Source organism: Gopherus flavomarginatus, chromosome 3 (assembly GCF_025201925.1).
Source record: "Gopherus flavomarginatus isolate rGopFla2 chromosome 3, rGopFla2.mat.asm, whole genome shotgun sequence".
Classification (NCBI taxonomy): domain Eukaryota; kingdom Metazoa; phylum Chordata; order Testudines; family Testudinidae; genus Gopherus; species Gopherus flavomarginatus.
In genome coordinates, this window is record NC_066619.1 from 240,212,076 (window position 1) to 240,227,556 (window position 15,481).

Genomic DNA, 15,481 nt, shown 5'->3' on the forward strand with positions numbered 1-15,481 from the left:
TTGGAAACTTCAAGGTGGACAGAACTTGGGGTGGAGGTGCTATATGAAACTGGAGAAGAAGCGGATTTATACTGCGTTTATTTTATATGAATAAACCAGACCCCAAGAAGGGGTTCTGTTATTGGACACAAGCATTTTGTGAGTTATTGAGGAATCCAAGAAGGGAAACTGAGGCAGAGCCTGAAGAGCTACCCCAGCCATGAGGGGGCACTCAGGGGGAAGACCATGTTACAGTGTTTAATAAGGGTTTGTCAATATAATTTACTATAAATTGTTTTATTTTATCAAATGTAACAGGGTCAGATAGGCATATAAACTAGCTCCTATGAAGTATGGAGACAGAGCCTCATATTTGTAAAATTATAGTACAAAGATGAGAGCAAAAGAACTAAGCAGATTTAACACAATAGTCTTTTTAATGCTGGATGGATGTATAGAAGATGATGAATTACTCCGAGTTCACTTAATACCAAGAGCCAGGTATATGCTATGAGAGAAGTTTCTAATGGGAGGTTTAAACTGAGTGCAATGAGATACTCGAAAATAAACGTCCAAGTTACCAACATCCCTCAAGTTCTACAGAAGATCCAATCTCATCTCCTTCTCCCCCAGTCAAAATCTTCCCATATTTTCAAACACACATTCTGCCACTCAAATTCCCTTCTGTAAAACACATCTCTTTCACGATGCCTTTCAACAGCAAACATACAGCGACAGGAAAATGCATGTGTAATATAGAGCATGTTACCATACAGAAAACTGCATGCAGCTGAAGTTAAGTTCCCTGTCAAATCGGAAGACAAAATGAGTAAAGGTAATAACAATCAAACCTCAGAAATCCAGGGAACAAAAAGTTGAGATTGCATTTAAGAAGTCCCTCAGATGACCTTAATTACCTGTCTCCATAGTACATCCTTCCTTCTTTGTATGTAGATTATTGGAAATGTACTGTATGAAGTATTGGCTTTACTGTTTGTTTCATGCATTCATGTCTCAGTACTGAGTGTAGTGATTTGTCGTGAGCATAACTTGCTCTTTTCACTTAGTACTGTAATAACATGATGTGAGGTGCTGTGGCTGCCACCAGGAATCCCAGGGCCCTCCAGTATGCTATCAGTCTAATGCAGATGCTGAGTATGACACTTAAAAAAAGTGATGAATCAGGGCAACCAGTCTACACTTAAAAAAAAAAAACTAGAATGTCTCATTTTTAATAATTATTATTTGTTATTATTTATTATTATTTATTACTGATCAAATAAAACCAGTTTTGAAATAGGAATGGATGAGGTAGTGTGTTCTTTCTGGATAAGAAAGGGAGCTGTGAAGACCCTTTGTGATGAAAGAGAAGATGGCTGTATGTAGTGTACTCTGCAAATGGTGGTTGGTCTTGTCCACTGCATTGGGCCTGAGGAAGTCTGGAAACAGTTCCCAGTACAGACCCAGATTTCCTTTGTGACCTTGGGCAAGTCATTGTTCCTGATGTATTAAATGAGAATTATACTCCCTCACCTTCCAGGGTTGTTACAAAGATAAATTTCTTAATGTGTGTGAAGTGCTCAGTCATATGGGAGCCATGTAAATATTTCGGCAGATAAAATACTTTGTATGGGAGTAATGCTAAAACTCTCTTCATGCCTCAAAAATGTGTTAATTGCACCAAAAGCATTAAAGAGAGCGTGTAAGTTATCATTATTTTGACAGAACTATAGTTTACAGACTTTAAACTGAGAATAGTAGCGTGAGGTTATACATGGGATTCTCTTAACTCAGAAAGGAACTAAACTTGAACAATGGAGATGACAGTTGCTGCAGCAGATTAGAAGGAATATATATGCATAAACCTAGAGAAACATATAGCAACAGTGCCTGAGAGATACAAAACAGTTATTGCTGCCAAGTTTTGCTGTACAAAATGCTGATTTTAAAAAAAGTAAAACAGATTTAATTTGAGACTTAAGTTATAATTCAATTTTATGTTATATTTTGAATGAATCATAAAAAAATGTGGAAAAGAAGCTTGTTCTAATGCATTTGCACATTACTGTAAATGGACCTGTCAGAATAAAGCAGTTTTAGTTCATCCATCATTCGAATTATGTCTTTGCACCACTCTCAACTGTCCAGCTTCACTGCCCTTTAATTAGCTGAATTCAGTATGTACAGAAAATGCTAACAAGAATCCCCTTGAAACCTCAGAATGAATGGCTGCATTTTATGCAATTGCTCCTCCTGAGAAGCACCATCTAGCATTTGCTTCTCCATACTGTGCTCTTCTGAGGTCAGAGAGATATACAGTTTTTATGCTAGCAAAATTCTCTCCTAATATCATTTGTCCAATATCTCACTTCAATGTAGATTTTTTTCCAATTTCAAATTTTCATCCTAACTTCCACCTCAAAATTGTCAATTTCTCGAGTTTGTTAATAATCAAAATGGATTTTCAAGAACTTACTATGTTCCTATTATATTTTTCCCTCTTCCCCGTAATTAAATGGGAATTAAATATATCTTCACTGACTTCAGTAAATACTTAACATTGACTATCTTTCTGTATTCCCTAAGAGAGGTTGGTTTTTACTAAAGAAACTGTGGGTCCAGAGCCTGTTGTTGCTCTTCAATATAAGGGTTTTATGACATATATTTATTATGGTGAAATTAGGACATATCTTATATCTTTTAATATCTCATGTTAAAAATAAGTAATATGGCAATGGGCTGAAGGTAACTCAACTACATGTATTTACAGTCGTTCCTAGGCAAAGCAGACTTTGTACTGAAAAAGGCTACAGTGCAGGAGATCCTGAACTCTGTAGTGCTTCAGTATGTGAAAATATCTCAAAACTTGATAATTAAGCCTCACAATACCACATCTGGCACTTGGGAAACTGAAGTGAAATGGCTTTATAAAGGTCACTCAGATATTGTACACTAACTACAGTCAAAAGTTTAAATTCCCTACACAGGTATATTCCAGGGTGCAGAATCTGGTCCCAGCTGTACAACAGAGAGCACCACAATGCACAGGCTTCTCTTCAGCTTTGTAGGCATTCTGTAGCTTGGGGTCAGGGGGACATTCTGTGTTAATCACTTTTGGTTTCTGTCTTTGCAGACTGATGCTTACTATTTTGCTTGCTTGTTCTAAATAACGCTTATGTTGTATGTGAATTGTGAAACGCTTTCAAATGAAACTCTTATCAAATGAAACTCTTATCGGTCTCCTAGTTTCACTTACAGCAGTTTTATACCAGTGAAATACCATTGATTTCAGTGGATTTACTCCTGATTCGCATTGATGTGAGAGGAGAATTAGGTCCTGTATTTTTATTTGTCACCTATCCAAATAAGCGTCTCTCTAAAATATATTATAATGCCTTGTAGAATCCTGTTCTCAGAGGGGAAAGGAGAGGGCAGAGGCTTGCCTAGTAATTTGTCACACCAAGCTGTAGGAGCAGAAGCAAACTGCTGCTGTTTGTTCCTTCAAGAGGACACTATTCAGTCGGGGTAGGTACCAGAGCTCACAATTACACAGCAATCCATTTTTTCTGGTCTGCAGAGAAGAACTATATTGTTGAGGAACACCAATTTTGGTCAACAGGAACGAGCTGTGCTTTGGAATACTCTGATGAGAGAGTGAGTACCTTAAAAATGCAACAGCTTCATTTCCAATGAACCTAAAAAAAGTTAGCGCTAGACCCTACTGTTTATTGAAATGATTTTAGAGGAAAATCTTATGCCATCTAGTGGACAAAATAAAGAACCAGCTTCTTAAATAACCATTTGAAAGAGACCCACTAATGTTGATGCTTACATGCTGTAGCAATTGTATTTATTGGCTGAGTAACTATCTCACTTGCTATAGCAAATAATTAGTTGTTTTCTGTGCCACAAGGATGAAGACTATTTAGACTAGGCTACAATAAAATCCAAATCAACAAAATGCATTTGTGGTTTACAAAACTGAACATCGCCAAAAACAAAAGGGTCTGAGAGATGCCTCTTTTGTTTTACTTACCCATTGATCTTGACCTGTTTTTGAGATTCAAGCAGGAGAATCAAGTCTCTTTGTTAACACTTCTGGTGTTAGAAGGAAGAAAATTTTCTTTCAAAGCAAAAAAAATTTGTCCCTTTTATGCGCATTATTTGAGGCCTTGTTTCAGCAAGGTATTTAAACATATACCTCAATGAGGCACATGCTGAACTATACTAGTGAATAATAGCCTGTATTCAGATACTTCCCTCCCCAGATGAGAATGATAAAGGTCATTCTTTTTAAATTCTGTATTTGAACAGCTATTGGTTTGAATTACTAAGAACGCTGTACCTTGAGACTTTTTTGTGCAGACACACCACGTTAAAACTCAATTAAAGATTGCTGAGTAAATTTCACAGGTAATTCTTTACATTCTGGTGCTCAGGCAAAGCAAATATTTCTGTGTTTTCCTTGTTCCTTTCCTTTTGACTGTTTAGACACAATAGATTGGCAGAAAAATAAAATATTCTGACATCAAATTACAACAGGAAGATTATATGTCTAAAGTTACTTGTAATAGGGTGGGGAAATTTATCTGCATAATATGTAAGAGGTGAAATGCCATGATATTAATTTATCAATATGCTCAGTCTCTTTAATATGTCGTAGCGATATATTATGTACCAAATATTTATATATATTAGAAAAATCTAAAATTAATCCTAATTAAGGAGAGAAACTTAATTTACAAACATAATCAGAATAATTGTTCAAAGGCCTGTAGTGATGAATATCAACAGCAAAAAGAAAAGGAGTACTTGTGGCACCTTAGAGATTAACAAATTTATTTGAGCATAAGCTTTCGTGGGCTACAGCCCACTTCCTCAGATGTAGCCCACGAAAGCTTATGCTCAAATAAATTTGTTAGTCTGTAAGGTGCCACAAGTACTCCTGTTCTTTTTGCAGATACAGACTAACAGGGCTGCTACTCTGAAACCTGTCAACAGCAAAGGTTTTTTGTTTTTTTTAATTAAACATTTAGACAACGGCTGTGCATTATAACCATTTGTTAAAATAATCAATTAATTTGTTATCCTAATAACTAGCAGAAGAAATGAAAAAACAAATGAAGGAATAAACAAATGAAGAAAACATTTGGTTAATATTAGATGATAATATTAGGTTCTTAGTACCATGAGTTTTGTGACAGATTTTGAGTTGCTCTGTTATAATTTATGAATATTATGTTCCATCTATTTGTCTGATTTTTTGGTAAGGGGGTTACTGTCTTAATACAAGGGGTTAATTCAATCAAGAGCTGGCTGCAGGTAGGCAGGAAATAGGACAAACGCTTCAGATATCCACCCATTTACCCGCCCATAAGGAACTGTGCTAGACTATTTGCATTGATATCCCAGGTCTTTACACCACATTGAGCTCAACAGACCAGTTTGTTTCTCACATACTGGAGTGAGTGGAGAAATAAGCCCCACCTCCACACACTCCCTCACTTGAATTCTCACTGTTGGTGAGATGGTGACAAAGAGAGGGGGAGAGATCCATTTTCCTCCTCCTAGCGGCTTCTTTTATACCTTCAGGAGCAGCTGGCTACTGTGGGTGGTCCAAACTGTTTCCTGGCCTCTGCTGCATATTTGGACCCGGGGCTAAATTCGCACCATTTTCCAATAAAATATTAAATGGAATGGCCTCTAAGGTTTCCACCAGCAGCTTCCCTGTATAAACCTAGCAGGGTTTGAGGATTTGGTACAGGCAGGGCAAATTACTTTACCCTTGAAGCTTTCACCCTTGTCTTTCTGCCTGCCAGCACCTGCTGAGTTTTCATCACAAGGATTTTACTAAGATGCAGGCAGTGCCAGTGTCCCTCCACCCCTTGAATGTCTCTCCACTAACCTTCTGCCTGGATTGGAGAGCTGGGAGTTCTTATTAGTACAGCAGGAGATATGCACAAATGCCCGGGGAATGAACTTTGCTGCCTGTACACTGTATGCCCCGGCTGTGTGATTTCCTCTGTCTGGAGGCCAAGTAATATAGTTATCTCTATACAGTTGGACAGTCAGATAACTTGTAGTGGCTCACTGTCAGCCCCTGGTGCCTGATCCCTGGGCAGTCTGCCCACTTGTTCCCAGTTCCCTGACACACCTCTACCCCAATATAACGCACTCCTCGGGAGAAAATCTCACCACCTTAGAAGTGAGACCATGTTATATCGGGTTTGGTCCAGTACGGCTTCCCCGGCGGTGATTTAAAGGGCCCAGGGGCTCCCCGTAGCGGCTGGCGTCTCTGGCCCTTTAAATCACTGCCTGAGCCCTGCTGCCAGATCCCTGGCGGCCGGGCCCAGTGCTCCAGCTGCTGCGGGGAGCCCCAGTCCTTTTAAATCACTGCCGGAGCTCTGGCAGCGGGGCTCAGGCAGCAGGGCCTGAGCCCTACTGCCTGATTTAAAGCGCCTGGGACTCCCCACAGCAGCTGGAGCTTCTGTCCCTTTAAATCATGGCCAGAGCTCTGGCAGTGGGGCTCAGGTGGGGATTTAAAGGGCCTGGGTCTCCTTGCAGTGGCCAGCGCCTCTGGCCCTCTAAATCACCGCCTGGGCCCAGCTGCCCCCGGGGCTCCGGCAGCCAGGCTTGGGCTTGGGCGGTGATTTAAAGGGCCCTGGGCTCCACACGAATTCAGATATAACGTGGTAAAGCAGCAAGGCTCAGGTGGCGCTTTAAAGGGCTCAGGGCTCCCTGTTGCTTTACCATGTTATATCCGAATCTGTGTTATATCAGGTCGCGTTCTGTCAGGGTAGAGGTGTAATTAAAATACCTCAGATCTCTGTGACTTCCTTTTGGAAGTTGTCTTGGAGCTTCTGCTCCCCCTAGTTTGGGATTACTTGATTCCTGTTGCTGGGGTGAACCCACCTGTTCCTCCCCTGCTGCTGTCCCATGCTTGGGCCAGGTCTCTTTGGGCTTCTTGCATCCAGACCTGCTATCTACATATTCATCAGTCAGCTGGCCTGCAGTACTGGGGTCTTCTGGCTTCCGATCGCTTACCCACATTCCAAGATCCTGGGGACACAGATTTATAAAAATGTTAACCCAGCCACTTCATACAGCTCATTTATGGTAGTGATGCCCCCAGCTTAGTTGCCACCTCCATATAGGTCATCGCCTTTTGCTTTTGGATTTCCCCCCCACCCCCAATCTTTCCCTTGGGAATCTGTTCCAATTTAAGAAGCAAGATGATTTTAAATTGTTCATAGTTCACACGGTCTGTCCCTTCTCTATCCTTTTTAAGTCACAGACCTTCGCAAAGGTGTGAAATGAGCAATGGTATCCTTACCCTCCTTAAACTAGGGCAACAGTTCTGTGCCGGTTCGGTTCTGGGGTATTAGAGAGAGGAGGTGGGTGAAGTAATATCTTTCGTTCGACCAACTTCTGTTGGTGAATGAGAAAAGCTTGTTGGTTCAATAAAAGAGATTACCTCACCCACCTTGTCTCTCTTCTTTGCTTCATGTTTAAAGGCTCGAACCTGCACCTGTTGAAGTCAATAGCAGAGTTTCCATTGACTTCAGAGGCACAGGTCAGGCTCTGTAATGCTCATCCCTGCAAATTCCACTTCTGACCACTCTGCCCTGGAGCTTGAACAAATCTTTCTCTTGTGTGCCGTTCAACACGCATGTGACTTGTTCACAGAGATTCTGCAAGGGAGATGAGCGTGTTGTCATGACAACCAGTTGCATGCTGTGAGGAAGGACTGCTGCAAATGACCAGCTTCTGGCTGTTCATTGCTCCTTGTTGAGTAATGTTACCAAAATTAGACAAGTTTTTCTGATTTATAACTACTTGTCCTATTGACTTGCATTTTTGCTGTATTTATTTCTGAGAGCATTCATGCTTCTTGCTGTGATGTTTTGGAGAGACTACGTGCTGACCATCGTAATTGTGAATTATGAGGGTAGGTGGTACTGTTGATTATACTGTAGCACACACAAAGTGAAGAGAAAATGGTCTGAAATTATGCAGATTTTAAATTTGTGTGTTTGATCACCAGAACAGCAAATGTAGCAATTTAAAACGTAATATCTGAATCCAGCTCTGTAATGGTGCTGGGTTTTTTTTATATTATTGTTTCTTAATTTGTCTATTGCTTCACCTCAATTATTCCACATCTCTTTTCCCTCTAAAGTCTTCTTTGAACTGCAGTGTGTGTGATGGGCAGAAATATGAGTCCATTGAGGGCCAAGTGCTGGCCCCACTGAAGTCAATGGGAATTTGCCATTGACTTCAGTATATAGGTTGGGCTCTTGAAACAGATTTGTGTTTTTGTGAATGCATTTTAGCCAAGGTTCACGCAGGGGGAAGGAAAGTCTCTTTCATCTAAGATTAAAAACTTTGTAAAGATTTTTTTTCACAGTTGTTATTCTTAGTTTTTTCCCAGAACTGTTTTATTCCTCATTTCTCCTCCTCCCTTCTGTGTTTTTCTATTTCCACTTCTATGTCCAGCAGGGGGAATAAATAATATCCAAAATTCATTGTATGCGACTTCATTATTTGTTTAATTCCAGCTGTGACCAGTTTTTAAATGGTTGTTTTCCTGGGCTGTCCAAACTTCGGCACAGATCCTGCCCTTAGGTCCCAATGCAATCCCTCTGTTTGCTATCTCTGACAAGGGAAGATTTGCAGAATCTGGTTTTATTCTGCTAACAAAACATTTTTCCAGTTGAATTCCTTCATTTATAGTATGTATCCACCATCTGCTGGAATGTGAACAGCTGTGTTATGAAATCACAGCACTGGGCCTCCAACAATAACATCTTTGAATTGTCCTCAGGCTCTGATATTGGATTTACTGTGGAGAGAAATGGATGGTGGAAGAGAATGGAAGGAGATGACTTAGAGAATAACTATAGGCCAGAATGCTTTACTATTTGTACTTAAAACTATGAACACATCACAATGGGACCAAAGCAGACATGCCAGACCCATGAAAAAAATGCAGAAATTGGGCTTGTTTTTGGCTTAATTGGCTTGTGAGTTGCTTGCTGGCTAGTTTTTGGATTGTAGATTATTGCCTGTTGCTTCTATTTTTTTTTCATTGGTTCCCAGCATGCAGGGGCAAAAGGTGGGCAAGCAGGAGTTGAGGGGGAGAGAGTAAGAGGTGCACAGTGAGTCCACCACAGTCTCAGGCTGCATGCCGGGGAGGATCTAGTCACATAGAGTGTTGGGATTCTTAGGTATTGGCTTGTTTTGGCTGTGTTTTGAAATAGGATTAGCTTGATTTTTGGCTTATTGTGAAAGTCAGGGTGCTTATTTACTGCGTGAAAGTTGGCAACTGCAGACCAATTTACATCAGCTTTAGGGCAAACTCAAACTGTTTGTCACAGTTGAAAGTTCTTGATTTTGATATATTTGGTACTAATCAAAGTCAGGCTCAAGTCCTGAATTTCAAATCTATCCCTTTTATTCAAAGTATCCATCCAGCAGAAGGGCAATTATTCTGGTTTGAGGCTGATAAAAGCATATATTTAAGGAAGGAGGGAATTGAGGTCTGTCAGGTCCATATCTTTTGTATAGTAAGTACATTTTGCTATTCAGAAGCTTATTTTCTATATCAATATCTATATCATATATATATTTGCTTACAAGCCATTTGGTCTCACTGCATTATATTTTCAAACTATTCCTTATTCCAGTAATAGTCTGTGAAAGAAGTCCTTCCTAAGACTAAAGGCCAGATTCTCAGCTGATGTAAATTGGAGTAGCTCCACTCACTGCAGTGGAGCTGTATTAGTTTACACCAGCTGAAGATCTGACGCTAAGCTTTTTTCCCTGCACTTTTCAATTGAGTGTGAGGTCCCTGTCTTGGAAGTAAAAAGGGTCTATTTTTTAAACAAATCCTTGCATGACTTTTAGTTATTTTGAATCTGATAATACAATATAATCTTTTTATCTTTTCTCATGAGATGTAACCATTTTATCATGAATTAACCTTGTTGCCCTTTTTCAGAAAAGTGGGATCCTTCTTGTTTTTAAGTACGCAGTGATCCAGATGCAACCACACCATGACCTGATATTAGCATACCTTTTAATTTTGAAATCTGCTTCCTTATTTATGACCCAGCACTTCTTTGGCTCTGTGCAGTGGTCCTGTACTGTAACACAGTATATTGTTCACCAATTTCCAGGCTCTTTTTCTAGGTCTTTTCTAACAATTTAATAAACATCTCCCTTTTGTGTAAATCTCTACCTTGCTATTCCTGGCACTGAGAGCAATATTTCATTCTCTTGTTTTACCCCATCCAGATCTCTAACTACAGATTGTACCATTATTTAATTACCTCCATTTAATGGCGCCAAGCCGTTGAGCTCTGTTTTTCATAAGGATTTTCAGAGTAAGTGTAACCCTCTGACCCTATCTCATGGTCCAGTTTTATATCCCTGGTTCAGTCTGCACACACACACACACTTGCTCTTGCTCTCGCTTTAGGTCCCTAAAGACTTTTCTGAAACTGAGGTAAGTCATAAGTTTTGCTTTGTCCATTCTTTGTTACAGATTTCTTTGAAGAAATGTCAGGTTCATCACAATCCATTTAAATTACCCTTCCTGTCTTTTGTTGCATGTCTTCTCATCCCTAATAATTTTTCTAGAATAGAAACTAGCACTATCAATCTATAATTACCAGTCCTGTGGTATCCTCCTTGTGCTGAGTAACGCATACTAATGCTAGTAGTAATATTAGTTCCTTAAAGAATGTAGAGCTAAATCCTATCCTGTCCAGGTGTTTTGCTGAATTTGTTGCAAATGTGGCAAGATGCATTTCTGGCCTATATTGAGAAAATACCCTGAATCAACTAACCTGGCATAACTAGCATTTTAGCCACCTATATTTTAATATCTGCTCCTGACATAAATATGCTCATAAAGGGGGAAATTTGGATCTCATTTGTACTGGTGTATAATCTGGACAATGCTAGGGTAAATGAAATCAGAATTTGGTTCAAAGTACATTAATTACCTCCGCTAATACTTCTCCAGCCTCTTTTGTTATAATATCTGTATCTTTCTTAATTGGACCACTCTTTTTTCCTGTTATAGACAGTGCTAATAAAATATTGTTCTTTCAAGCATTATATATGATCTCTTTTGACTTTTCTCATCTATCATAACCCATTTTGTGCTGTATCTTTGCACTTCTCTTTTTTTTCCCCAATAAGCATTCTGTATATCCCTCCCCCCAATTATATCTAATCCTTTCCTTTTACTTGTGCATTCATTTCTAAAAGGCATGTTGTATGCCTTAACTGATCCTAAACTTGCAGCTAATCTACCTTGCCTACACTGGAAAGCATGAACCAATTAAAAGCTTCTGTCATTTGTCATAGTTAGTTTTTTAATTATGCAATCCCACGAAGCATACCGAGCTCTACCTGAGAATGGTGCAAGTCATGGGTCAGGTACTGGTAAATTACAATGTGGTGAGGTATAAAAACTGTGATCTTTGCATGCCACTGGTATACCTCCCACTTTGATCAGTGACCTTGTATGACAGCTTGGTGACAATTACCATGGAACGAAAGGCATGTTCATGACACTGCAAAACAATGGAGAAGAAAATTGGCTCCACTTGCTGCTCTTTTCAGTTTGCCTAGCATGAGAGATCCTGTTATAATTTTGACCTCTGCCTTGTTGAGGCTAAAGAATTATTCATATTATGGCAGCAATTTGATTGTTGTCCCTCCTCTGAAACAGCAATAAAATGCAAGCAATAAAAATACTGTTTTTTACAAAGGTGGTCACCAAATGCATATGCTGTTTACATTACCATCCAGTTGCCATTGTCTGTTTTAAGACATTAGTATTACAGTATTCACCGAGTACTGGATAGTAAAATAAACGTACGTTGAAATAAAAATTTAATTCCCAAATTAGCTAATCTTCTTGCCAAACTCAGCATCTAAATTATAGCCCACAGTATTGAATGGAGTTTATTGCTGCTATACATCAGCTCTGTGGTAGAGCCTTGGCAGCTGTAGGAGAGAGTTCTAAAACAGCAATACATTATTTTGTGCAGGCTTGACTATACTTGGCACTTCGAAAATACAAATTGCCTTGTTTGAGGGTCCCTTCCAGCCTAAGGTCCCATGTAAATACAACTATATTTTCGGAATGTTTGTCCTCTTATAATAGTTTATTTGGTATAGGTAATTTCAGAACAGTGATGCTGCAGCTTTTCTGAATGCAACAGAATCTTTCGAGGTGTCACCCACGTGCAGTTCTCATTTATACCGATGACTGAATTAAGGCAGTATTAGTTCTTCCATTATAAACTCCCCTTTTCAGCCATTCATATAAAAATGCAGATATAAACATTTATTTCTGGGTGAAGCTTAATAGAGAGGGTTTCAGAAGAGGAGGTCTTAAGCCTGGCCTACGTGGAACAATTGGCTGGCATCGCTGTTGTGGAATAAACTATTCCAGAATAGCTCCTCATGTAGACACACACTGTTCTAGAGTAAAAATTATTTTATTTCAGAATAATTACAGTTATTCCAGAATAACTATGCTGGTCAAATTCCTTAGACCAGGCCTTAATTGGCAGTATTTACTTGGGCAAAATGCCCATTGAAAAGTATTGGGTCCCTATTACTGTGACATGACCTTTCAAATGAATCCACCCACATCAGATCAGCTGTGAGTCTTTAACAATATTGATACTGAAATTGTCAGCACCGGATTTCAGGGATTATAATCCATTGAAATGAATTGTGACATTTCATGCTTTTCTGAGGGTGAAATCCTACTAGAGAGTTTTCAGACCAAGTAACCAGGCTGTACGCTCAGAGCAAGTAAGCAGAACAGAATTGACAGCACTAGTGGATGATGGCTGGTGGGCAACTGTTGTTCAGCTGATAATACGGAATATGGAGAAGTAGTAGATACCCACTGGGGCCAGGATTTCAAATGTACAGATATAGTTTCATTTTGTTTCTCTGCAGCCAGCACTGGTTCTCATTCAAAAGGACATCTTTATAGTGAGAAGGGCTAAAACCTTCCTTGCGAAAGGAATGCTGGAGTTGTACAGAAAACATGCAAACGCCAAGCTCCTTTGAAAGACCCTAGCATGGAATTTTTATAGCATTTATTTATAGTGGCTATGCTTATTGCTTAATCTAATCCAGAATGGATCTTTTTTTTCTTGCCCTGTGGTTATTATCCTTATCCATTTCATATGGAAGACTTTAGGGAAGAACTCTCTTTAAGAATATATTGTTGCGGTAGATCATACTGCATGGTAAATAAACCTACCCAAATGCATAGAAGTATGTGTTTACTTCATGGAATGCTTCCGTAAATCTCCATCTCTATAGTAATGTCATTTCCTGCTATTGTGAAAACAACTAAAATGGTGCTTGGATTGGGTGCTTTGAGTGATTAAAATAGATAAATAAATTAAACAACTTCCTAATAAAACTATAATTCATGTGGAGGTATACATATATTTACCTTTATTTAATTTAAAATGTGAATCCATGTTACATTGTCAATACCTTTCTCTTGAAATGACACACAAGGGCAAGTGAGCCCCAAAATAACCCAACCCTTAATGGCAGCCTTACAAAAAAAATATGTCCCTAATATGAAATATTATTAGGTCTTTGAAACTAGAGCTGCCCTAGTTCCGAAATTAGTTAATTAAGAGTACATACCCTAAATTCATCCCAGCACATATTTTAGTCCATCTCTGTCTTTTGCTAATAGTATATTTTTAAGGTAATGGAACATTTATTACTCAGGTAATGTTTCTTTGGCCCTAACCCAGAGTATTTGCAACTGTATTACATGGTCTGCTTCCAGATGCTTGCAGATAAAAATTACTGTCATCTTAATGAATTTTTGTAGAAGTCTTTTTTGTATTATGTCTTCAGGTTTACAACTAGGATGACCAGATATCCCGATTTTATAGGGACAGTCCCGATTTTTGGGTCTTTTTCTTATATAAGCTCCTATTTCCCCCCCCCCCCCATCCCCATCCCGATTTTTCACATTTGCTGTCTGGTCACCCTATTTACAATATTCTTCCTGCTGTCACAAAAGCAATTTTGGTTTTTTTATACTTCAGTGTCATTCCTATTTAGATCTTACTTTGTAACCTGTTACAATAACTATGAATAAACGTATGTAATTTGCCTTGCAACTTTTGGTTGGTTGGTTTTGGAAGAAATCACTCAATATAAGCATAAAGTAACATTTTGTATTTGCACAGTAGGATAATTTGATCTCAAACTACAACAGAAATAATCTCAAATGATCATAGAATCATAGAAGATTAGGGTTGGAAGAGATCTCAGGAGGTCATCTGGTCCAACCCCCTTCTCAAAGCAAGACCAACCCCAACTAAATCATCCCAGCCAGGGCTTTGTCAAGCCGGGCCTTAAAAACCTCTAAGGATGGAGATGCCACTGCCTCCCTAGGTAGCCCATTCCAGTGCTTCACCACCCTTGTAGTGAAATAGTTTTTCCTAATATCCCTTGAGACCATTTCTCCTTGTTCTGTCATCTGCCACCACTGAAAACATCCTCTTTGGAACCCCCCTTCAGGTAGTTGAAGGCTGCTATCAAATCCCCCCTCGCTTTTTTCTTCAGCAGACTAAATAACCCCAGTTCCCTCAGCTTCTCCTCATAAGGCATGTGCCCCAGCCCCCTAATCATTTTCATTGCCCTCCGCTGGACTCAGTCCAATTTTTCCACATCCTTTCTGTAGTGGGAGCGCAATAGTCCAGATGTGGCCTCACCAGTGCCGAATAGAGGGAAATAATCATTTCCTTCAATCTGCTGGCAGCACTCCTATTAATACAGCCCAATATGCCGTTAGCCTTCTTAGCAACAAAGGCATACTGCTGACTCATATCCAGCTTCTCGTCCACTGTAATCTCCAGGTCCTTTTCTGCAGAACTGCCGCTTAGCTAGTCAGTCCCCAGCCTGTAGCATGGGATTCTTTCTTCCTAAGTGCAGGACTCTGATGCACTTTATCAGTGTAATACATTAAAGAAATTATTTTATCCCTACTTATGTTCCGCTTCATTTAATTATTGTATGTTGTGTAGAACAAGCAGGGGCATTTGGTGATTGTCTATTTCCACAAGCAACTTTAGGCTACTTTTTCAAAGATGACCTATATGAACAATAGTTAACACTAACCTCAAACTTCTGAAGATCCGTGAACTTGTAGTCTGTATCGAGTCCAAAACTTTTTAAATAAAATATTTCCTATTATTATAAAATTGACTGAGGTTAGTTATTCATTTTGTGCAAATTCAGAAAAAAACACCTCAGCCTCAACTACAGCCTCAGAGTAAACAAAATAACTGTGGATCCTTTCCTGTGAGGGCAGAATTACCTCACCTTCTCACAGAAGTTGTTTAGCACTTCACAAGGACTCTTTATTCTGAGTCCCATTTAACAGGGCACGTTGTCCTCCATTTTTATCAGGTGAGAGATTAACATCTCC

The 15,481-nt window shown here is 39.3% G+C and overlaps 1 protein-coding gene across 11 annotated transcripts in view; it reads left to right on the forward strand.

Annotated features, from left to right (window-relative positions):
* The window catches only part of APBB2 (amyloid beta precursor protein binding family B member 2), a 330,575-nt gene that overhangs the window by 174,391 nt on the left and 140,703 nt on the right, over positions 1–15,481 (forward strand). For 2 of the 11 annotated variants that reach the window (XM_050947577.1, XM_050947578.1), the window contains exon 1: positions 7,705–7,927. The exons of the other annotated variants lie outside the window; for them this stretch is intronic. In XM_050947577.1, coding sequence (XP_050803534.1) covers positions 7,864–7,927 — 64 coding nt within the window. In that variant the 5' untranslated portion in view covers positions 7,705–7,863. Of the gene's footprint in view, positions 1–7,704; positions 7,928–15,481 lie in introns of those variants that run through there. 11 annotated transcript variants of the gene reach the window in all.